General features: G+C 42.3%; 1 protein-coding gene across 2 annotated transcripts in view; it reads left to right on the forward strand.

Annotated features, from left to right (window-relative positions):
• KIF21B (kinesin family member 21B) overlaps positions 1 to 25,242 on the forward strand; it is a 1,412,490-nt gene that overhangs the window by 870,109 nt on the left and 517,139 nt on the right. For both annotated transcript variants that reach the window (XM_044076606.1, XM_044076607.1), the window contains exons 13-14: positions 14,161 to 14,269; positions 14,527 to 14,715. In XM_044076606.1, the coding sequence (XP_043932541.1) occupies positions 14,161 to 14,269; positions 14,527 to 14,715 (298 nt within the window). The remainder of the gene's footprint in view (positions 1 to 14,160; positions 14,270 to 14,526; positions 14,716 to 25,242) is intronic.

The following is a 25,242-nucleotide window of genomic DNA, read 5'->3' on the forward strand; positions in this document are numbered from 1 at the left end:
CAACGTCTGTGGGTTCGGTGTATTTTTTGTCATTTTGGACTAATTCTGAGCATATCTGGGAATTCCCACCCAGCTTCCTAACATAACTAAAGAAAGCCTTGTGATTATCCTTAGTGTCCTGTGCAATTTTTCTCTCGAAGCTGGCGTTAGACGACTTTGAGTGCCCGTAGTTTTTTGCTAATACTGATCAGAGATGCCTTCCCTTTTTGGGATTTTGCTCTATCATGTAGTAGCTTCCTCCTTCTATTGTATAGTTTGTTTATGGCTGGGGTCCACCAGACAGGACGTCTGCCTTTGGAGGATTGGGTCTTGGTTTTATTTGGGATTGCATGATCCATGCATTCCTGAAGGTGTTCATAGAATACTTTTATAAAGGATTCTGTGGTCTGGGACATATTTTCCACAGGCCCGGGGGCTTTGAAGGATTCCACCTCGGTTTTGAGGAGTGTGAAATTTGCTTTAGAGAAGTTTTTCACTGTGGTATTCTGGGCAGGGGGTGGGGTCGGGTTGTGAATATCCAGTGAGATTAGTTTATGGTCTGATCTTACCAGTGAGGGATACACTTCTGGTCTGGAGCATAGAGTCCCCATGTTGGTGATGATCAGGTCCAGTATGTTTTCCCCTCTTGTGGGAGTGGTAACAAGTTGTTCCATAGCATTTGAGTTTATAAATTCTAGGAACCTTTGGGCTAGGGTGTTGGAGCTAGAGTAATGCTCCCAGTCTATGTTTGGGTAGTTGAAGTCACCCAATATAATGGTGTTTGGCGAGACCTTCATATTTTCCAGTGTTCTCAGGAAGGCCAAGTGGGGTTCCTGGGTTTGAGAGGGTGGTCTGTAGCAGGCTACAGACTGGAAGGCAGTTTTACCCACTGTTAGTTGCACATGGATAGTCTCTGATGCTTCGTGCTGTGCCACCAACCTGGAGGTGTGGGTATCTTTGACGAATATTGATACTCCCCCTCCTTTTGTGGTTCGGTCCAAGTTTTGGGGCCGAAAAGCATGGTATGAGGTATAACCTGGTAGTGCTGGGGTGCTCTCGGGAGCCTTGAACCAGATTTCTGTTACTGCACAGATATCTATGTTCTCCATGCTAAGGAGAGTTTTGAGTGCATGCATCTTGAGGTTTAGACTTTTGGCATTGAGTAGCATTACTCTTAGTTTCTTATCACTTGTGATACCTATGGAGGTGGGTTTGTCTTTTGAGCCTTGCCTAAAAAAGGCACTACGGGGGTAACAAGAGCCTTTGCCAATATCCGAAAGCCCAGGGGTGACAGGTGCAAGCCATCCCTAGCGAATCATCGTGGCTTGTCGAGCATGTCATCCCAGGCTGACAGGGATTGGATCCCCTTTGAATGACACCAATACTTAAGCCAATTGTTGAAATTGATCATCTTGTCTTCATATTTTGGCATAATTCTTGGTAAGGGTAAGATGCTACTCAAGGTCAGGGTCATACAGGCCTGGGCTACATGCTCAGAGAGCTCCTCTGTCTCTTCATGTAGTCCAGGGAGGTACGTCTCAGGTCATTCACACAAGCATGGACAATGACTGAGTCATATTTGTACTTGCCTTGGAGTGACCTGAGTGCTTGTGTTATGTGGCGGATCCTAGCGCCCGACAGGCAGCTCACCGTGACCTTCTCCTTGTTCAGCCTGGTGAGTGCGCCGTCTGTGTGCCTGACGATAGTCGCCTATTACAAGTGTATCAGGTGTGTTGTTTAGCCTTAAGGGCTGTGACTGTTTGGCACACTGGCTTTGTGAGCTATGTGTTGCACGTGTTTTGTTTTAGGGTAGCGGTTGCTTGGGTGTCTGCTTTGGAGGTCTCTGCTGCTTAGGCAGATTTTTATTTAGAGCCTCCGAGTATGTTTTTGTGTGTTTGTGTTTGGTTTGCTGTCGTGGTAGGTCTGTGTGAGACTGGAATTGTAGTGAGTGTGGTTTCCTTCTCCTCCTGACTGGTTACGCCAGTACTGAGTTGAGAGAGCTTAGCCTCCAGTTTGGCTATATGGTTGCATCTCTCACATGTGTTGGAATTTGTTGGGAGGAGGAGAGGGTTGTCTGTGTACTTGAGGCAGTTGTAACATTGCCTCAAGATTCCCAGATTCTCCAGCTGGACCGGAGGGGAGATTGACAACTGACCTTTGGACATGCTAGAATAGTATTGGGAATTCCTTTATAATTGAAAAAAGGGCCAATAGGGAACAAGGTACTCAAGGGGAGTTTGTGAGGGTGTAGTGCTTTTAATTTTTTAGTGCTGACTTAGTGAGCAAGTGCCAGGTAACTTAAATGCAAAAATGACAAACAGTAACTTTCTTTCAAGTGAAACAAGGAAATAAGTACAGTAAGCAATGCAGATATCACTAGGGATCCACAGAAGTGCTGAAAAGCCACGTTTTAGGTGGAATTAGCATTTCAGGGAAATAACAAGCATACAAACAAAACTAGATTCAGCAGACCTGGATCTAGTCTATGCTACAGCAAACAAGGTGTACCAATTTCAGTAAGAAGCAGTTCAAATATGCAGGCACTATAAGCCTTTAACCAGAAATTCCCAGCTCAGAAAGGCAGAGTCCAGCCTCTCCTCCCACAAGAGTGCAGACCACGAACCCTCTTAATGTAAAATAACTGGCCTGAAGCCCAACTGCTTAAACCAGAACTAATACACTTTTAGAATAACAGACACTGAGCCCTCAATCAGCAGTTCCCAACTTAGAAGGATGTAAGCTACCTGTCCTGCCACCACAGTACAGGCCACAAACCTTCCTAATGTAAAACAACTGGTCTGAAGCCCAAGTGCTTAATCCAAAAGACTTAGAATGATAGCTACACTTTAATCAAGTTACTACCAAGCAGTAATAAATACAATTGAATACTTTAAAGAATGCCTGGATTAGTGCTCAAGTTATACAAACAAAGCTAGATTCAGCAGGCTTGGATCTAGTCTATGCTACAGCAAACAAGGTGTACCAATTTCAGTAAGAAGCAGTTTAAATATGCAGGCACTATCAGCCTTTAACCAGAAATTCCCAGCTCAGAAGGGCAGAGTCCAGCCTCTCCTCCCACAAGAGTGCAGACCACAAACCCTCTCAATGTAAAATAACTGGCCTGAAGCCCAAGTGCTTAAACCAGAACTAATACACTTTTAGAATAACAGACACTGAGCCCTCAATCAGCAGTTCCCAACTTAGAAGGATGTAAGCTGCCTGTCCTGCCACCACAGTACAGGCCACAAACCTTCCTAATGTAAAACAACTGGTCTGAGATGTTCATATGTATGATTGTCCAGAAAATAAAGCACCGCTACTGATGCTGTTTGTATTTTCTTTTTCTTTCAGTTTTTCCTGGTTAGGGGTCACCACAGCAGATCACCTGTTTGCTCATGATTGGCAGTAGAGTTTTACAGTGTTGACTTGCCAGCCTGATGCCCATCCTTCCACGGAAGGCACACACACGCACACACTCATACCTAGGGCTAGTTTAGTGTGTCCAATCTACCTGCAGCATGTCTTTGGGATGTGGGAGGAAACTGGAGCACCCGGAGGAAACCCACGCAACCACAGGGAGGACATGCAAACTCCGCACAGAAGGCACCCCAGCCGAGGATCGAACTGGAGAACCTCTTGCTGTGAGGCGACAATGCTAACCGCTGCACCACTGTGGCTATTTGTATGATTGTACAAAAAATAAAGCATCGCTACTGATGGTGTTTGTATGATTGTGCAAAAAAACAAAGCATTGCTACTGATGCTGTTTGTATGATTGTAGAACTGTAGACATTCTGGAAGATGCCATAAGCACCTAAGTTGCAATCTGTATGCTACAACTAGTTTTATTGCACAAGTAGATGATTCCTGTATGTCGGTATCAGGAACTGAACCTGAATATCACATAAAAATGAGGAGGTGAAGTAGGGCGTGCTGAGGCATTTAACTGTCCATCCCCTGGAGCGTTACGATTTCTGTAAGTAGTTTAGGGTGTTTTATGTTAGCTGTGCTGGGGAAGCGTTAGATGTTTTGTAAACTTAAGCAGGGTTTTTTAAGTTAAGGATGTTTTCTTCGTGTGTAATACGAGTGAGAGAAGGAAAGAACAAGCTAGCAGCTAGCATGGAAATGACTAGGAAAGGACAGACGTGTTGCTGCTAGTTTCAAGTTGTGCATAATCCTGAGTTGGTATCCAAATAGTATTTTTGAGTGTAAATGGGCTAACTAATGGAATGAAGAGAACCTGTGGGTTGGCTTATGCAATAAAATTCTCACTGTGTATTTAATGCTGAAAATGTGAGCCACGGGCAACAGAAATTGTTGCAATTACAACTGTTTTAAAAATGCCTTACGAAACAAAAGGAAAAGCCTTTTTCTTCACAGTAATCGTTGTATTTGTGTAGTTATTTTCCAGGCAGACAGCTAACTAGAGTAGAACACATTCTTAAAATCAGGCAATGAAAACAAGAAAATCCTTCGTTGAGACTGAATTTGTCTGGTTTGTTCAAAGTAATGAGCACTTTCATCGGTCAGACTTCATCAGATAAAATGTTTCTTCTTGAAAAACATTTAAATAACCGTAAACAAGGGAGTGTGGTGGAAAACAGACCATATAATTGGGGGGGGTAAGACTATGATTTTTAAAATTTAAGGAAGCAATAAGCAGGTGAGGAGCCATTTGTAAAAATATGAGTGCTCCGGGGAGCATAAGGCCAAATCAAAGGTGTACAGTGACTAAGTTGCATTGGAGGGTGTTGAGAGGGTGGAGAGCCTAGTTTCCTGTTGCTGTGAAAATTGCATTGAGAGCAGTCATGGGAAACATTTCTCGTTTCAGGAGGGCTTCTTATTCTTGGGGATTGGGATACAGCCAGTATGTGTACAGAGATATCGGGTGGTGCGGGGGTGCCGAGTATTCAGAGTTCCTAAGACGTGTAAATTGTGAAGTGGTTGTGCTAACAGATATGGCATTGATAAAAGGGATAACCTTATGCAGTGGAACTTTGTCTTTAGTTATTTGTCACTATGAGCATCAAAGCCCATCTTCAGATCTGTAGCCCTAGGGTCTGGAGGAGTGCAGTGGACCAGGAGCAGCAGGAAGCCAAGGTGGGGGAGGTTGGTATGATACACTTATGTTCACTTGCCTATTCTGGAAGAGGAAACTAGGGTTTCTTATGACAGATAGGCCATACTGTAGTAGAGGTTTGGGTATCTTCTAATTGCTGGCAGGCTAGCACTCCAGTGATAACTGTGGGGAAACCTGAGAAATGTGGCAACATGGGCAATGTCTGCTTTGTCCAGCTTGCTGCATCCAGTTAGGTATCTCCCCTCAGTTTTAAAGATCTCAACAGTCAAAGATCTGCATATCCATCAAGTCTCACTAGTCTTGTATGCAAAGCCATGGAAAGAATTATCATGGAAGTGATCCATAGTGATATAGTAAACCTCCAGACACTAGTCCCATCCCAGTTTGGTTTCATCAAGGGCAGGTCATTCCTACTCAACCTGGTGAATTTCTTTGAGAAGGTCAGTAAAGCAATGGATGAGGGCAAAATGGTTCACACTGCCTACCTTGACCTAGCCAAGGCATTTGACACGATACCCCACTCGGACATTGTTGAAAAACTCAGGAGGTTAGGTACAAACCCATATGACACCCAGTGGATAGCCAACTGGCTCATGGACAGAACCCAAGAAGTTAAAATTGAGGAGTCCACCTCTACAAAGAAGTCATTCACAAGTGGGACCCCCTTAGGGCTCAGTCCTTGGACCACTCCTTGTTGGCATGTACTTACCTGAAGTCAAGGCCAATGTTAGTGGTCTCTAGCTGACTAAATTGGCAGATGATTGCAAATTAGGAGCTGTCATTGAATCCCAAACTGACCCAAATGTTCTTTAGGAAGGGCTGACACAAACAACTGGTGTGAGAGCCATGAACTAAAACTAAATGCCAATAAATGCATAATGGTATCCTTCATGAAGTCATCCACCCCTGGTAACTATCATATTGAAAACACACCCCTTAGAACTGACCCAGTAGTCAGAGACTTCAAGACACCCCCCACACACGCACACCAATAAATATATATATATATATATATATATATATATATATATATATATATAGTGATTTAGCCTTTGACAATCACGTGTCAACAGTAGTGTGGAAATCATTCCATGTTGTGCAACTTCTAAATAAAGCTATGGCATCTAGGTCCAAGGAAGTCGTCGTTCCACTGTATTCAGCATTCATCAGACCTATCATTGAGTACAGTGCCCCCTTTGGTATGTACCTAACCAGGTATTTCCCAGAAATGGAATGTCCACAGAGGTTCCTCATTAAAAGGGCATAAGTAAAATGTCCTATGCAGACCATCTCTGAGCCCTATCCGTGTACTCTGTCTCCTACAAGCTATTGAGGGGAGATCTGTGCATGGCATACAGGGCATTGTCAGAACCCGTTCTGTTGGACCTCCATGTGTTGCAGAAAAGAGGAAAATCCCAGGATGCAAAAACTCCTTACCAGTCTCAGTAAGAACCTGAGATCCCTCATAAAATCCTCCAAAGCTAGTTACAAAAATAAAATTGCCAAAGAATTCAAGGACAACCACAAGGCATTCTGTAGTTATGTCAAGAATCTAAATGGCAATGCTCAGATCTACTCTGAGCTATAAAATGGCATTTAAATATACTGATCCCAAGGATATTGCCAATATCCTGGCAGATCGATTCAGTGCCAACTTCACCCCTTTCTCACCCCCTAAAGGGCCCATCTCAGTAACAATAGATTGCCAAATTCTGGTAATCACGGCCACACAGGTAAAAAAAAAACACACACACACTCTAAAGCTAAGAATACAGCATCCATGGGACCAGACGACATCCCGGGCTGTGTACTACACGAACTACAAAATGAACTGGCACCTCACCTAAGTGTCATGTTTAATCAGTCTCACCTCAGGCTTCTTGCCCAGTGAGTGGTGCACAGCTACAGTTATCCCACTCCACAAGGGGAGATCCACCTTGGATCCTGGAAGCTATCATCCCATCAGTCTGACAAGCCTGATCTGCAAAGCCATGGAACGCATTATCATGGAACTTATAAAATAGGGCATTGGCAACCTTCAAACACTGGACCCCACCCAGTTTGTTTTCGTAAAGGGCCGATCTTGTCTCCTCAACCTGATTGACTTCTTTGATCAGTCTACAGAGATGTGGACGAGGGTAAGACGGTCCACACAGTCTATCTGGACCTCGCCAAGTCCTTTGACACCATCCCCCACTCTGGAATCATAGATAAACTTGCTAAGCTGGGCATTAATCCCTATGTCACTCAATGGGTTACCAACTGACTTACTGACAGAACCCACACTGTAAAAGTAGCCGACTCAAAATCCAGCTCCAGACAAGTGGAGTACCTCAGGGTTCAGACCTGGGACCGCCCTTGTTTGGCATCTACTTCTCAGGCCAGCACTAAGGGACTCTGGCTAACAAAGTTCACAGATGACTGCAAACTGTGGGCCATTATTGAATCCCCAACTGATGTGGATATTCTACAAAAGGGCCTTGCAGAAACCGATGCTTGGTGCCACAGCCATGGGCTCAAGCTCGTTGCCAAGAAATGTATAGTTATCCCCTTTGGGAAAAAACACGTACCCATGAATTACCACATAAGTGGCAGTACACTAAACCCCGAAAGTGTGATAAGGGACTTAGGGACACAGGTGGACAATGGTCTCACCTTTGATAACCACATAGCCACAACAGTCAGGAAATCCTTCTGTGTGGGCATACCTCATCACTAAGGGCTTTTCATCCAGAAAAAAGGAGGTCATTGTCCCACTGTACTCATCCCTCATTAGACCCATTATAGAGTACATCTCCCCATTTGGTATACACCTCACAAGATATCTGCAACAACTGGAAAGGCCACAGAAATACCTCACTAAAAGAATCACAGGCCTAAAGCAGATGCCCTATGATGACCATCTAAAAAAACTCCAGCTATACTGTGTCACATATTGCCTACTCAGAGGCAATCTCTGCTTAACATACAAGGCCATGTCAAACCCAGTGCTGTTAGACATGCTACACTTAAAGAAATCTCAGTCACTCAGTGTCACACGCTCCAGGGATCTAAACCTGGTCATCACAATGAACAAAACATGCTGGAGGGATAGGTTCCTGACCCAGAGACTCCCCAGACTCTGGAATAAGACTGCCCATACATGTCGAGCTGAGCACCTCTTTGGCCCTCTTCAAAAGGAACCTTGACGATTGGGTGGGAGATGGGGAAATTCACCCCAGGGATCACGTCAGTCACCCTGCTAGACAGGGGACCAGGGAAGTAAATGTTCTGGGAAGAAATAGCCAGGGAATTGTTATGGCTAGGCTTGTGTAGGCCCTAGGGCCGATAGCCTAGTACCAAACTATGAACCTATATCAGTAAAACAAACAGCACCAGAATTACCCGTTCTAAAGACTTAAAACCTTGCCTATGATATAAATAGGACCTGATGGACAGACAGGTATGTATCCCAGAAACTACCCCATCTCTGGAACAGGCTCCCTATCCATGTAAAGCAGAGCGCCCAACTCAGTTCAAGTGCAATTTGGACAATTGGATGGGGAACATGAAATTTTCCCTGGTTTGGTACCCATGTCACTAATGGACACAGGCAACCTGTAAATGTTTTTTTTCCCAGGCCCTTGCTTGTAAATGTTTCATCTCCCAAGTCCCTGCTTATACTTATCAAGGGTACTAGAACTTATCAGAGATTTAGGATGCGTGGCTAGGCTTAAAAAGTCCCTTGTGCCCGTTAGCCTAGTAAACACCTATGAATGCCCTAATGTTGAGTAATATGGAAATTCTATTCGTACTGCTGATTCACACCTTCAATTCCAACATTTCTCATTATTTCTTTAGAAATCTACCCTCTTTTGTTTTGTTTTCCCTTTTTGCTCCCCTATATATCCTGTCTATAAAAGTGATTTTCCAATACCCCCTCATAAATAATCACGAATGAAAGCTGATTATTTCTTATAAAGCTCTTACTCTGTTGTAGGTGGAATATAAAGACATGCCAGAATAATCCTCCTCCTTTGCCAGTAACCCCTTACTACCAGAAATCTACCATTATCTTTTTTTCTTCTTTCCAAAATATGCCCAATACCTCTGTAGGATCTGTGGTTACTTTTCCTGTCACAGGTTTCATAAGTTTGGCAGTGACTGTCTGTTAACTAAGTTGTGCTAAACATTTTTGTTCTCTCGAGTTACCAAAATAATTGCTTAACAGCAACCTTTGTAAATTAATGAGTATTAAACTATTTTCTTATTTTCTTTTACCACTCTGCAATTGTTCGTCCTCTTATGTGAGGTTTCCCTTCTGCAGTTCTTCAGTCTGTCAACAGCTTAGTTACTTTTCAATGTTATCTATTTATTATTTCTATCATGCTTTGTCAGTTTTCAATTTACTGCACTTGCTAGGTTTCCTTTCTGAAATAATTGATATCTACCTTAACAACTGTTGCCAAGGGTGGCCTAATGGTTAAGGTGTTTGCCTTGCAAGCACAAGGTGCAGGGTTTGAGTCTCACAAGGGATAATTGGCTAGTCTTAAAATGGCTCACAAGGGCAGTTAGCTTAGTACTAATCTATGAACCTATGAACCTATTGTAATTTTAATAGGTAAATAGGAAAGCACCAGTGCTCATTTTGCATCACTACCCTGCATTCTTTATTGTAGTTTTTACTGGGAATTCAAAAGTTATCGTCATTGAATTGCTGAACTTTCACTTAAATACATGCTCCTGCAAAATAATTTGTATCCTTTCTAGCCCAGCTATTGTATTTTTGGGAATGCTATGTGAATTCTGAGTCTTTTCTACTGACGTTGTTTCCTGTATCTATCCTGTCTACTGCAAATCCGGTTCCAGTCCCCAAATACTCTCTGCTGAAAGCTTATTTCTGCCCATATTCTCCTAAGCTCAATTGCAGTACTTGTTTGTGGGATACAAATACAGGTCCATGTAACCCAGCAGCACCTCAGTTAGTAACCCTCTGCTACCACAAAGCTACCATTATTGCATTTTCCTCCCTCCTTTCATTTGTCTTTGCACCTCTGAATGTCACCCCTGAAATTCATTTAGTCGATCACATACTTATTTTTTATCCAGATGTGTAACCTGCAACATTGGTAATTGTTACCCTACACTTTTTTTCACACCTTTATTAAACATGTTTTTTTTTTTAATTTGTGACATTGGTATGCATGCAGTAACAGAAAATAAAACCAAAATATTTCCATTGTTTTCATAAGATATACATTTTTTTAAATTTGTAATCGCTCCAGCATTACATAAATTGCTTCTGCCATTCCCGAAACCCCATTCCTCTTTAACAGTATTCTGCAAGCATGGTTCCCACAAAGTGCATTTATTTCTATATAATTTGCTTCTCTCCTTTTCTAGAGAGTGCACCTGCAGTTCTTTTGCACCCTTCCTGTTTGATGTCACGCAGTACTCTTTGCTTTGTGTCTGTATTAGTAAGGTTTACATTCCGTTTTAGTGTTAACAATGCAGCCCCTCTGGTGGTCCTTACTCTTGCATTCTGTTCCCATCCAGTTGTTCTCCATTTGCCTTACTGACATCTAGCCCTGTTGTTTCTGTGCACGGAGAAGAACTGATTCACTTTTAATGTTTTTGACATTAAGGTGAATGACAAAGGCACTTGAGTAACTTTATGTGTAACTTTTTCAGGGTAATATTTCACGGGAATGTGTTGTGAGCAGTGGAACGAGGCAGTATTTTTTTCATTTTCATTTGATATGATTGGCGGTTGACCACACAGTGGTAACGCTGCGGCTTCTTTACTTCTTTAGTCTTTGGTTTCATTCCTTCAGAGTCTCCATTTGAAAAACTAAATAGTCTTCATTCTGAGCAAGGCCTTTAATCAAAATCCCACAAAACGAGCCAGCACAAAGGAAAGGCAAGCCAAAATATTTTATTGTGGCATCATAAAACAAAAAAGTAACAACTGCAAACCGGTTTCGGCTGCAAGTCAAGCCTTCATCAGTGCAAACAAAAGGTTTGAATGGTATATCCTGGTACTCCTTGTATACTTGAGAGCTTAAAGGTGTATGCACCTAAATACCATATTTAAGTCCATATTCGCCAAATGGTGTTGAGAAAATATATAAAACATTTTTTTTTAAATAATTTTGTGTATAAAAAGGAAAAGATAAAGGACATCTTGTTTTTATAACATAAACTCAATGACAAAAAACTAGTGAAGTCCAATAATTCAGAAGACATAAAGTAGGAGATCAGCAGCTAGCAATGATGAGCTAATTGTTTTCATTTAATCCAGGTTTGACTAAAGCACCTAACCTGGTGATCCATGAGGATTCCATGTTATTTAATCTATCATGACAGCCTGCTTTAGATATTCTTTGCATCTGGATTTTGTCAATGATGGTAAATTTAAATTGTGCTGTTTTATGAGTCATGGTATGTTTATATAAAGCATTAGTGATTTTCTGAGTTCTGATCGCACTAAGGTGTTGACTTATTCTATGTCTCATTGGTCTGGAGGTTTGACCAACATAAAAAGAAAAACATGTGCAGGTGGCTAAATATACCACCCAATCGGTACTGCAGTTACCAAAAATTCTTATCTGAAATAACCGAGATGTGTTGGAGCTGGTGAATTCCTTTGTCTTAGACATATATCTGCATGCACTGCAGTGACCACAGGGAAAACAGCCCATCAACGGGTCAGCAAATAGAGTGGTCTGTCTAGGTGTAGGCGGATTAAATCTCTTATAGTGTGTGAAGTAGAAGTTTATCATTCGACCCCTTCGGTAAGGAAAGGCACATCTTTCTGGTAGTATGTCATTCAAATGTTCATGTGCCCGCAAAATTCCCCAATGGTTATTTATAATATCTCTAAATGATGATGAATTACTACCAAATGTAGTCACAAATCTAACTGGTTGAGTTATAGAAGTATTGGAGACCCCTTGTGAATGTTGGTATTGTAAAATTTGTGATCGGGGCATATGTTGGACCTCATTAATGGTTTGATTGATCCGAAATCTGTTATATCCTCTATTGATCAATCTGTCACTAAGATCTTGTTCATATTCAGAGTGGGATTTTTGAGAAGAACAAATATGTTTCATACGTATAAACTGGGATTTGGGAATGTTGTTGATGATGTGGCGGGGATGATGACTGGATGCATACAAAAGTGTTTTGTATTGTGGAAATTTTCTGTGGACACGGGTGGCCAAAGTATGATCCGTTTGTTGGGATACCAGTACATCCAAAAAGATAATTTCTTGATATTGCATAGTTAAAGTAAACTGGATACCCCATGTGTTGTTATTTAGATATTTGACAAACTCATGGGCCAAACCCGAGTTGAATTGTTCAAAAAACCCCATAAAAAGGTCCGCGTATATTGGTGCAAAAGATGCTCCCATTGCTGTGCCCCTCACTTGCCAATATGCCTGCCTCTCAAAATAAAAGATGTTCTTGGTCAACATATATTGAGTCAATTTTATTAGAAGTGTTGAATCCAGTGGTGTAAAGTTGGGATCGATCCAACCAAAATCCAATAACTGAGATACCAGCATCATGGGGTATGCTGGTATATAAGGAGGTAACGTCCAAAGTGCATAACCACCAATCCGATTCCAACTGTGTATCTTGAATGATGTTTAGAAATTCTGTAGTATCTTTTAACCTGGATCTGACCATTGGTAATAGTGGTTTAAGATAGTAAGTAAGAAATGCAGATAAAGTTTCAGTAAGAGAACCTCTTCCTGAAACAATTGGTCTGCCCGGTGGACAAGTCGGATGTTTATGAATTTTGGGAAGCAAATATAGATATTGTGGAATGGGATCAGACACTTTGAGTTGTTTGCATGTTTGTGGATCAATAATGCCTTCCTCTGTGGCCATATCTCTGAAAGAATCGATGTGTGTGTTGAAATTGAGTCAGGTCCACCACCATGTGCATGTAAAACCTGGCATCTGATAGTTGTTTATTAGCTTCAGGTATATACATTGCTCAATCCACGACTACAATACCTCCCCCCTTATCAGCTGGTATAATAACAATATTATGATTGGAACTAAGTTCCCTTAACGCTTGTTGTTCTTGTAGGGTTAGGTTATGTCAAGTTGATATCCCAGGGAAAAATGCAAATCTTTAGTCACACATTCTTTAAATATGGCCACATGCTTATCCATTGGTGGTTGGAAATCCTTTAATCAGACAGTGGTTTTGGATCACCACTGAAAAGAGACACTGTACTTTGTGGACTTAAGGTGATTAAAAAAAAAAAAAAAAAGTTGTGATAGAGAGCTTTAAGAAATAGTGGGCATGTCCTGGACATCTTAGAAAACTGAGGAGTGGTTCTGCACAGATTGGTTTGGGGTTCGCATTGCTTCACAGTGTTTCGAGGTGGTAAAATGCAGTAAAATATTTCTTGCTGATGGCTTCATTGATCTGTACTGTGTTCACATATGAACTGTAAAATATGACTGAACAGACAATGTCTATGGACGAGAAAAGCTAACATTTTGAGTTATGATCCTGAAACGTATATATGAAGTAAGCCATCCCCCATGCAAGGGCTTCACTGTCTTACAAAATATGTAATCATGGCCAAGGTCAAATGAATTCTAGAGTAAACAGCAGATTCACGTTCCTTATCCTCGATGAAGCACTTTTCACAGCCAGTCCTGTCTGTGTTCTTCATGCTTGAACATCTTAAAAAAGAGGACTGACCTATGGTAGGGAATGAGCTGTGGGAGCAGGTGACTATGAAAAGATTGCAATGGCAGACTGCGACCCATGCATCCAGGCATGCAGAAGTGGTAGTACAGTGTATACAGGAAGTTTACATGCATCATATGCAGGTACACATGACAATAAAATGTAACGTGACCCTCATTTATCTCTTCTACTAAATTATAACACAAGCCAAGAAGGAGCAGTGATCTTGTCCGTTTCATTCACAGTTTGGACTTTATCACTCATTTGAGAATTTATTCTTTGTTTTTAATTTTCTCGTTTCCTTTATCACATTCTTACCAATTTTTCAGCAGACTGTATTTGCTACTGTATCTATTTGTGGGTTAAGAATTATTCATTTTGTTTGCCTTTTTTGTTAAACAAGGATGAAGAACATGAGGAAAGTGGCTGTGAGGAAGATGATGGAGGAGAAGAGGATGATTCCGACAGTGATGAAACTCCTGATGAGTCTGACTCTGAGCCAGAAGAGAAAGGTGAGCAGTAGCTACAGCAAACCTTTCTCTGCGTTGCGAGATTACACTGTATTCACTATTTAGTTGTGCAGATGTATGTGTGCGCGTAGGAGTTTCTCTGTGAATGACCCTCATGATCTGAGTTATCTAATCATTTGACATTTAAATTCACTGCTGTTATACAACTGAATGTGTGCATGTATGCTTTCATGTCTGAGTTTATGTAAAAAGTATATTCATGCAGTTTGATGTGTCATTATTTTTTTGTGATTACGCAGCCAACTACCAGGCAGACCTGGCCGACTTGACATGTGAAATTGAAATTAAGCAGAAACTCATTGATGAATTGGAGAACAGCAGGCGGCGGCTTCAGATCCTGAAACAACAGTATGAGGAAAAACTCATCTTGTTACAAAACAAGATCCGAGACACCCAACTTGAGCGAGATCGAGTCTTACAGAGCCTAAGTAAGGGATTTCATTTTCATATAAAGTTTGTTGGAGTTATCATACAGGCACCAGATTTATGTATGACTTGTAAACAGACTACTTAGCTCACAGTAGTTGTGTTGTTTGTGTTTACAGTGTCACACCTTTGTAGTTAGAATTATAAACAGCAGATGAGCAGACAACACTTGACAGAGCAATGATCTTTCTAGTTTTAGTGGACATTTTTTTTTCTGTGATGTGGCTGTGTTATGTGGGGCAGCCACTTGATACGATGCATGGCTTTATTTGTCTCATCCTTGTATATATTTAATTTTGAATATTCTTTTTTAAACAGTGAATGCTGTCTGGCTCTCTTGTTCCATTGCACTTACTACAGTAGTGCAAGAACTGTGAACTAGTTCCATTACACTTATTGCAGTAGTGCAAGAACTGTGAACTTGCTCCATTACACTTATTGCAGTAGTGCAAGAACTGTGAACTAGTTCCATTACACTTATTGCAGTAGTGCAAGAACTGTGAACTAGTTCCATTACACTTATTGCAGTAGTGCAAGAACTGTGAACTAGTTCCATTACACTTATTGCAGTAGTGCAAGAACTGTGAACTAGTTCCATTACACTTATTGCAGTAGTGCAAGAACTGTGAACTAGTTCCATTACACTTATTGCAGTAGTGCAAGAACTGTGAACTAGTTCCATTACACTTATTGCAGTAGTGCAAGAACTGTGAACTAGTTCCATTACACTTATTGCAGTAGTGCAAGAAGTACAGCTTTACATATCCACAAAGAGGCTGGTCACCAATGCAGTCCCCCAGGGCTCTGTGGTGGGCCCACTCCTCTTTGGCATCTTCTTCTCAGATGTCCAAGTTCTTTGGGTGACCCAAGTTCACAGATGATTGTAAATGTGAGCAGTCACTGAATCTCACCAAGATGAGGACACCCTTCAGGAAGGTGTAATACTGACAAACAGTTGGCGCCAAAGTCACAGCTTAAAACTCAATACCAGCAAATGCATTATAGTACCTTTTGGAAAGTCTACCACCCTGGGTAACCATGTCATCAATAAAACCCTTTTAAAATTTGATTCACTAGTCCGGGATCTGAGAAGCTATGTAGATAGTAACCTAGACTTTGACCAGCTTGTGTCCAAGGTAGTAAGAAAATTTTTCTATGTTGCTTAACTTATGATCAAGGGCATGGCATCTAGGTCCAGAGAGAGATCATCATACCACTCTACTTAACCCTCATCAGACCCATCGTAGAGTATTAAGCCCTCCTCTTGGTATGTACCTGACCAGACACATGCAGCAATTGAAACATCTACAAAGGATCCTTACTAAAGGAATACATGGAGTAAACACAATGTTCTGCTCTGATTGCCTTCAAGCCCAGTCTCTCTACTCCATATCATAAAGACTTCTGAGAGGTGATATTTACCTGGTGTACAGGGCATCCCTGGACCCCATTTTGATGAACTTTTTGCAGATCCACAAAACAAACCCCACCAGAACTACTAGATTTGCTTGCGACATAAATAGGACATGCTGAAGAGGCAGATATGTAAATCAGAGAATTGTCATTCTCTGGAGCAGGCTCCCTATCCATGTGAAGCAGAGTACATCCCTATCCCTTTTAAGTGAAATTTGGACCAATGGATGGGCGATAGGAAATTCACCCTTGGTCTGGCTTCTGTCTCACTGATGGACAGAAGCAGTCCGTAAATCACCACCTATATAACTCAGATTTGTGGGTCACATTAGGGTTGCACAGCTAAGCTTATAAGGGCCTTAGTGGTAGTTAGCCTAGTATATACCAGTGAACCTATGGACAGAAAAGTCACCTGGCCTTCAAATTCTGAAGGTCTCTTGCAAATACACTGTCTGCACGCTTCCATAACACTAAAGTATAAAATGTTTAAAATTATGGACCTTGGTTTATAACAATGAGAAGGCCAGATTTTATAACACTGTTTAATTGTCGAGAGAATAACTGTAAATAAAATAGCACTGTATAGCTTAAAGTAATTTCTTTATAATTTTGTAAGCAACAATGGGAAAAGTGGCTGAGGATGGATGGTTGGATGGATATTGCATTTAAGCTAGCCTCGTAGACTGGTACAGTGTACTTACTAAACAGATTGAAATCTTGATAAATGGCCAAATGAGATGAGTGCCGGACCCCAGCAAATATAGTAAATGAAATAAAATACAAAGTGGGCTGGAGGCATTTATGGATAGTCTCAAAATTGTATGTAGATGTACAGGTCAGGAAAAACAGTTTACCTTTCCCTATCCCTCTATAGTATTGGTGATTTTTTTTTTTGCCTGTTCTGCACAGATAGTAGACCTTTTGAACCCTATGTCAAAACATAAGAAAAAAAGCATTTGGAAATGTACAGCAACTTTCATTACATTTTTGTATCATTACAACTGTATCATCAGTCTTTTTTTATAGATTCTTCTATCCCTGGTGAGCATTTCAAGACACTAATACCAGTGCTTTGTTATGGAGTGCATTTCATTGCACATCTGTCACTGACCCCCCCCCCGATAGTATATCAGAAAGTAGAGCCCGTCATTAAGAGGGCATTATTTTCTGACAGTTATTTCACTGGGTGATGTTTGCACATCTTGACTAATGTGTTTTTTTTTTTCTTTTAACTTTTTATTGAATTTTATAATAAATTCAAATAATATTACAGCATTTAAATCAAGTAAAACACAACACACAAAAACAGCTATATACAGAGTCTATAACAATACTGATGGTGAAATATAACATTAATACTTTTTTGCCAATATATTTTTTTGGGTAATATTTGTTATAAAATGTAGAGTTTGCCTTCTTTATTAGCTTCTGACAATGCTAGACATGTAAACTCAGAAAAAGAGATGACATTTCTACTTTCCAGTTTAAGCTGATTTTGGCAATAGCCAAAATAGATAAGAGATGCCTTTTGTTTTTAGGGACATGTTCTGGGATGGGAACATTAAGTAAAATCAAAGATGCATTTGTCTTACCACAAGGCTTTAGAAACATTCTTCCCAAAGGACATTACCATTTGACATTTCAGGATCATATGTTCCCAGTCAGTTTATTTCTGTAGAATAGTCCCAATGAGAGGCATCTAATGTACTAAATTATTGATAGATAAGATTTATTTTTAAATTCACTTGTGTTAATTTTAAAGAAAAAATTCAAAATTTTGAGAAGAGATTTGATAGTCATTGGAAACTATATTTTCAATGCGTTAAGAATTCCCTCAGTATCTGTATATCCAAACAACTAGTATTTTTAATATATTGTATCTATCGAACAGTTTTCCTAGATCACTTAATTTATTTTCATCTAGAAATTGGTACCAAAATTTTAAATTATTTTTCTCCAAGGTGGATAATATGTTTATGCTAAAAGTCTCCAAGCATCCAATCGTTCAAGCTGTAGGAAATGCCAGGAATAATAATTTAAATGCCTTGTTGACCGTATTCCTGCTTCATGCCTTTACTTCATCCACTTTACTTCCACAAGCCTCTGCTTTGTTATCTGCATCATGTTGATATGGGCTGCTATTTTGCATTGTGAGCAACAGCTGTCACATGGGAAATAAAACTGTTGTACCGTACCTGTCACCAAGGGCCTTTCATTGCCTTCAGTTGTGTTGCACTTAGTGGCCTTGCTAAGCCACTGTTTACTGTGGCCATTGCACTTGTACTAAGCTGCCTGGTTTAGCAGAATTGTGAAACTGTGCCTTTCCTGTATCTACCTGTGGGGATTACTGTAATTGCCATGCTAGTTTGTAATGAGCTATATTGTTGCATTGTGAGCATTGTTCTGGGTCAGTACAAAACAGTGTTAATAGACTTTCATTGAAACAGTCTGCTTGGCAAGTCATAAACTGTGCTAACTGGCTTAACATGCTACCTCTCAGCCGTCTAAAATTTCACAGACTGCCCAGATTTTGAACCCTTATTTTTGGTTTCATCTTAAAATTTGTGATTTTCTGGCAGATCATTGTGTACTGAAGTCATTAAATGATGGACATTTGAAATTCATACTTTGTATACCTCAGAAAATTATGTGAATGCAAAACCAGTTGTCTCAACTTTCTAAGTTTGTAAGAGCAGCATTTTTAGAATCTGTCATTAATTTTGGGGCCATTATTTGTGTGGTTATTTTTCTTTTTCCATAATTCTTGTGCTAAGACATTGAGAGGTATACTTAGCACACATTTATATTTGACAAATGTCACTTCTACTTATGTTGCCACAATTGTTTTGTTGTTTTTGTTCCAGCCTCAGTGAAAGCATGGATTTGATATTGTTAATCCTCATTCATTCCTTACGTATGGGGTATCAGTTCCCGAGCTCGGAACCGAGCCAGCCATTTTCCAAGCTCGTGTCAGCTTCAATCTCTCGAGCTAAACTCTTACCCACAAATCCCCCTCTCCCTGTTACCTCAGATTTTGTTTGCCGCATTGCCATTCTGTCGTGTCAAGCTACTTCTCTTGAGCTAAGTACAGTCAATTGTTGTTTAATTTCTTTACAGATTACTTTTCTGTCAGAAAAGTTCATATTTTATTGTCTCTTACCCTATCGCATCTAGCGTTCATAATTTCTTCAGGTATTTCTGCCTTTTCCTTACTACTTTTACCATGAGGTATTCTCTCTTTACCATCGTTGGTAATCTTTTACCCCTTTTTCTCATACCTTCGGGTACTCTCTTGTACCAGTGTTGGTACTTTTCTATTAATTAATTTGCTGTCATGGCAGATAAAAAAGGTAGTCCGGGGTTTAAGCGGTGTTCTGATTGTGGACACAAACTGCCTATTTCTGATGCACACTCTTTGTGTGTTTATTGTTTGGGGGCGTCTCATTTATCTGTTGAACCACCCTGTACTTTTTGTGAGAACTTTTCTAATAGAACTTTGTTGGAAAGGAAAAACAAGCTGATACTGAAGGGACTTCTAAAATCTCCCTTTTCAGAGGCTATTTCTGGGTCGGAGGCCTCAACCCCTCCTAGAGCCCATAAGAAAATGGATGTTCCTACTAATGCTAAATCTTTGCCTTTGTACCCAGCTGGGGACTCCCGCTAACCAAAACCTAAAAAGGCTAAAGTTTCGGCTCCGGAGCTCTCTGTCAGCCCCAGTGCTTTCAGTGCCTAGACCTTCAGAACTGAGGCCTTCGGCTCCATTAGTGATTTCGGCTCCGTCTTCTCCTGCAGCCTTCTATATATCGGCACCGAGGGGTTCCTTGGTTCAGACCATTACCACTGTATTGGCACTGACCATTCAGTCGGTGCAGACCTTGACCACGCCTGCTCCCGAGATCTTCGTCGGAACCGATGCCTTTATTGTTGACTCCAGTTTTGTAGGTTCCAGCTTCGGCACCTACAACCACTTCGGCACTGATCCTTGTGTCTGTGCAGAAAATTACCTCGGCACCGATTACTTCTTCGGTGCAGACAGTAGTAGTCCAGTCTCTCTCGGCACCATTGTCCTCTGTGCGGTCAGATGAGATAGGCACCGAGTTTGCCTCTTCTGCGGACAGGCCTGTTTCTCCCTCAGTCTCCATGAGGTCCATTAGAAGCCTTTCCGAACATGATGTGTTGCATCTTGTGGATGAGGTACTCTTGGCCAGAGGTATCCCACCCCTCAGGAACTATCTTTCCTTGGGAGGTGATCACCCATCTCCAAAGACCCCTTCTTATTCTCATCCTTAATTGCCTTTGAAGTCCATAGATATAGCACAATCTTCCCCTTCTGCGGTTTCCTTTATGGATCTCACTATTGAACCGCAGTTGCCTTTGTGGCAGGAAAGTTTTGCTACGACCCAGGATGTCAGCTGTGACATGCATAGCTTGCTGCTCCACAGCTATCCTGGGACTCCGGGTTGGCAGGCTGAGCCACTTAGGGGAGGGGTGACCCCTGTCCTAGACATACACTCCTCCTAGGGTAGACCAGCCTTCCAACTGATGGAGAAGGCTTTCGCTGCTGCTGGCGATACCAAACTGTCTATACCTCCCCCCTCCTCTGGTACACTGGTTTCATAAGTCGCATCTAGCAGACACCGAGCGCAAGGGTCGCAGGACATATTCCCTCAGGAATATCCTTTTCCGTTGTCTACTCCAGCTTCTCCCGCTGAGGAGGTCCACCGGAAAAGTTTGTGTAAGAGGAAGCACATGGACTCCACAGAGGAGTCCCTCACTGAAGACACAGATTTTGATGAGGGGGAAGGATCCCCTCAGTCACCCTCTGAGGTATCCTTTGGTGATATTCTCGAAATCCTGAAACAGAGGTGACTGTCAGTCCTCTAATCTGACCTCTGAGGAATCTGTGTTCCTGCAGGCCTTTTGTGCATAGCTCCATACCTCCTGGGTTACTCCACCTGCTGATGAACTTGTCCAGCTCATCGTGCAGTGTGCTTGGAAGGCTCCTGATACCGTTGAAGCTATTCCCCGGAGGCCAGATAAGATCTTGTTCCCTCCTGCTTGGGATCCCCATTGGTTCAAAGGTCTTCCTGTGGATGCTTTGGTGGTGGTGGCCGCAACACAAAAGGATCTGGCAGAAGAAGAAAGCCAGACTGTTCATCCGCCTAACAGAGAGTCCCGGGCCCTGGACAGGATAGGGAAGCACACCTTTGCTTCAGTGACCTTTGCTATCAGGTCCCTGAATTATATGGCACATTTTACCAGCCCTCAAAGGGATCTGGTTTCTGAGCTCTCTGAAACCTTGGCTGGTGCTGTGTCTGACGTCCATGACAAAGTGGCCTCTCAGCTGGCCACCATTGAGTCTGTATCTAACTCCTCTATGCGACTGATATCTCACACATCAGAAGGACCAGCTAGGGCAGCGGGTTCAGCTGCGGTCTTGAGACTACACGTCTGGATGCACTTGTGCAACTTCACGGAACCCTTTAAGTCTTCTTTTCTTAATGCCCCCATTGAGGCCTCCTCATTGTTTGGGCCCAAAGATAAAAGCACACTGGCCAGATTTGAACAGGACGGTAAGACCCTTTCTGCCATAGGTGTCCGTTATTCTTCCCCTCAACATGCTTCCTCCTGAAACCAAAAGAGCGGGAAGATATGGTTCAAGAAATCTCAGGGTCCTCTCTGTGATACACAGGCAGAGTTCTCCCCCAGAGGCAGAAGGGGAAACTCGCAGGGAAGATGCTCCTTTCGGGGCAGAGGGGATCCATGTAACCAGGGTTCCAGGGATTCTTTCCCTGGACCAATCCTACCAGCGTTCCTGAAGAACGGCCCAACTCCTTTCCTCTGGAGGAGGTTGGGGGACGTTTCTCCTTGAACACTTCTGCCTGGCTAACCATCACCACCGATTCCTGGGTACAAAGGATTTTAACCAGAGGTTATCATATCCACTTCGATCTTTGCCCCTTCCCTTTAAAAAACCTTCCCGACATTCCATTTAGTCAAAGTGAAGAAGCAGCACTAGAGAGAGAAAAGCTGTTAAGGAAAAAGAGTCATCCAAATAGTCCCTCCAGACCAGATAGGATCCGGATTCTACTCAAGACTATTTTTGGTGCCAAAGAAAACCGGGGACTGGAGACCAATTTTGGATCTCAGTGTATTGAACAAGTTTGTGAGAGTACAAAAATTCCGGATGGTCACAATACAGTCTATCCTCCCGCTTTTGGAAAAAGACTATTGGATGTGCTCTATAGATCTTCAAGATACGTACTACCACATAAAGGTGGACAGGCCATCAAGAAGATTTCTGCACTTCCATGCGAGAGCCAGTCACTACCAGTTCAGAGTACTGCCCTTCGGACTCTTTACAGCCCCCAGAGTGTTCACAAAGTGCATGGCAGTTGTCACAGCTCACTTGCGACTTCAAGGATTCCAGGCGTTTCCATACCTAGACGACTGGCTCATTTCTGCCCCCACCACACATCTATTGGAAAAAGCCTTGGCATACTCTCTCCTCGCTGCTCAAAGGCTAGGCATAACCATAAACTGGCAGAAGTCCAATCTCATCACATCTCAGTCGACAGAATTCATAGGGATTATCTTGGACACAAAAGACTGCAGAGCTGCTATTCCAGAGCGCAGAATTATAAGGATAAAGCAACAACTAATTCCAATCCTTTCAAAGGAAAAATTCATGGCTCACTTGGTTCTACAACTGTTTGGTTCCATGGCAGCCTCCATGCCTATTGTTCCCCTGGCCAGGTTTCACATGAGGCTTCTACAGTGGCTACTGCTCACCTAATGGTATCCCTTTCAGCATCCTCTTTCAGCCATGATTCGAGTAACCCACAGGTGCAAACAGAATTTAAATTGGTGGATGATACAAAATTTCTCACAATGGTCTCGCCCCTTCCCCCCTCAGCAACCCAAGGCCACAGTGACCATGGACACCTCCCTGATGGGGTGGGGTGGGGCTATGTCAGGGACATACAGTCCAAGACACTTGGTCCTAACTGGAGGCCCATCTGCATATAAATGTTCTAGAGCTGAGGGCAGTGCTTCTGACATTGCAAGAATTCCATCCCCTGCTGTCATCTGGGACAATTGCGATTCAATCAGATAACATGGCAGTGGTCTGGTACATCAAGCAGCAAGGTGGAACCAAATCTTACCCCCTTTGTCAAGAGGCCATGAGGATATGGCAATGGGCGATGGCTAACAACCGTTTTTTTCTAACCATGCACATTCCCGGGAGTTCCAACATGATGGCAGACAGACTCAGCAGGTGCATTCTTCAACCTCACGAGTGGTCCCTGAATCCCTTGATAGCGGCAGAGATCTTCCACCGCCGGGGCTGTCCTTGCTGCGACCTCTTTGCATCCCGACCAACTACAAATGCAGCAACTACTTCGTCCTGATCCCCCTTCCGGGACAGCCACCCAGGGACACTCTAGTCCACAATTGGCCCTCAGGTCTTCTTTATGCATTTCCACCCTTCCCCTCATTCCCCAGTTTCTGAAGAAAGCCCATCTGTTGAAGAGCAAGGTGATCCTCATAGCACCATATTGGCCTCGACAGATTTGGTTCCCCTTCCTTTGGCCTCACCTACTAGATCGACCATGGATTCTCCATCCAACCCCAGAGTTGATCTCACACCCACAGAACCTGATTCATCCCATCCTGAACAGCCTGAAGCTCACGGCTTGGCTACTCCAATTCCCTTGATTGCCAGGCAGAATGATCTTTCTTTACCAGTACGTGATATTCTCATTGCTTCTCATAAGTCTTCCACTAGAATTACTTATCTGAGCAAGTGGAAAAGATTTACCTGTTGGCTGAAAGATAAACAAGTAGACCCCTTTTCAGCACCAGTGTTGATAATACTAGACTATCTGGCCAACCTGTTTCAATCGGGGTCTATCGGCCTCTACCATTAGAGCTCATTTGGCTGCAATTTCTAATTTTCATGAGGGTGTCCAAGATTCCTCTCATGTCCCATAAATTGTGCAAGACCTTCATAAAAGGTGTGAATCATCTGAAGCCACCTTTTAGAGAACCTATTCAGCCATGGGATTTCTCTTTAGTTCTACAAGTTCTGATAATGTCACCTTTCGAACCAGCCTCTTCTTGCGACCAAGTATTTGTCATGGAAAATCTTGTTTTTGGTCGCGATTACGTCTGCCAGATGTATTTCTGAGCTTCAAGCTTTATGTATCAAGACTCCATACTTGATTTTTCATAGAGATAGTGTCTCTGAGAACTAATCTGTCATTTCTGCCTAAAGTGATCTCTAAAATGTCCATTAATCAAGCCATTGAATTGCCAGTTTTCTTTCCCAGTCATTCAAACAGAGGGGAGTATTGCCTACATACCCTTGATATACACAGGCAAATCCGTTTTTACTTAAACAGGTCTAAACCCTTTCGTAAATCTAACCAGTTATTTTTGGCCTTTTCTGGACCTAGATTAGGATCTGCTGTTGCTAAGGTCACATTAGCTAGATGGTTGAAGGACTGTGTGACCTTCGTTTATACACAACGTAATATCTCGTTGCCTACTACCATGAAAGCTCATTCAACAAGACCGGTGGCAATTTCTGCTGCCTTCCATGCCAGAGCTTCTTTACATGACATCTGTGCAGCTGCAACTTGGGCTACACCTCTCATACCTTCATCAATCACTACAAATTGATTTGGCCTCCAGGGGAAGATCATCTTTTGGTTATGTGGTGCTTAGGAATGTCCTTCCACGAGAGCCTCCCAGGAATAGAGGTAGCTGGGGACTCTGTCCTATGCGTAAGGAATGAACGAGGATTAACAATATCAGATAAAGAAGTTATGTCTTACCATAACATTCCATCTGTATTGTTCCTCGTTCAGTCATTACGACCCTCCCTCCTTCCCCCTCCTGTAGTTTCTAGTGGATCTCACCATCCGGTTCTCTTAGGTTATTTGACCAGAGGTAGCCTCTACCTTCTTTGACTTACAAACTCAGTCTGAGGTAACAGGGAGAGGGGGATTGTGGGAAAGAGTTTAGCTCGAGAGTTTGAAGCTGACGCGAGCTTGGAAAATGGCCGGCTCTGTTCCGAGCTCGGAACCGATACCCATACGTAATGACTGAGC

This window comes from Protopterus annectens, chromosome 7.part0, assembly GCF_019279795.1.
Source record: "Protopterus annectens isolate FY-2018-M chromosome 7.part0, PAN1.0, whole genome shotgun sequence".
Classification (NCBI taxonomy): domain Eukaryota; kingdom Metazoa; phylum Chordata; order Ceratodontiformes; family Protopteridae; genus Protopterus; species Protopterus annectens.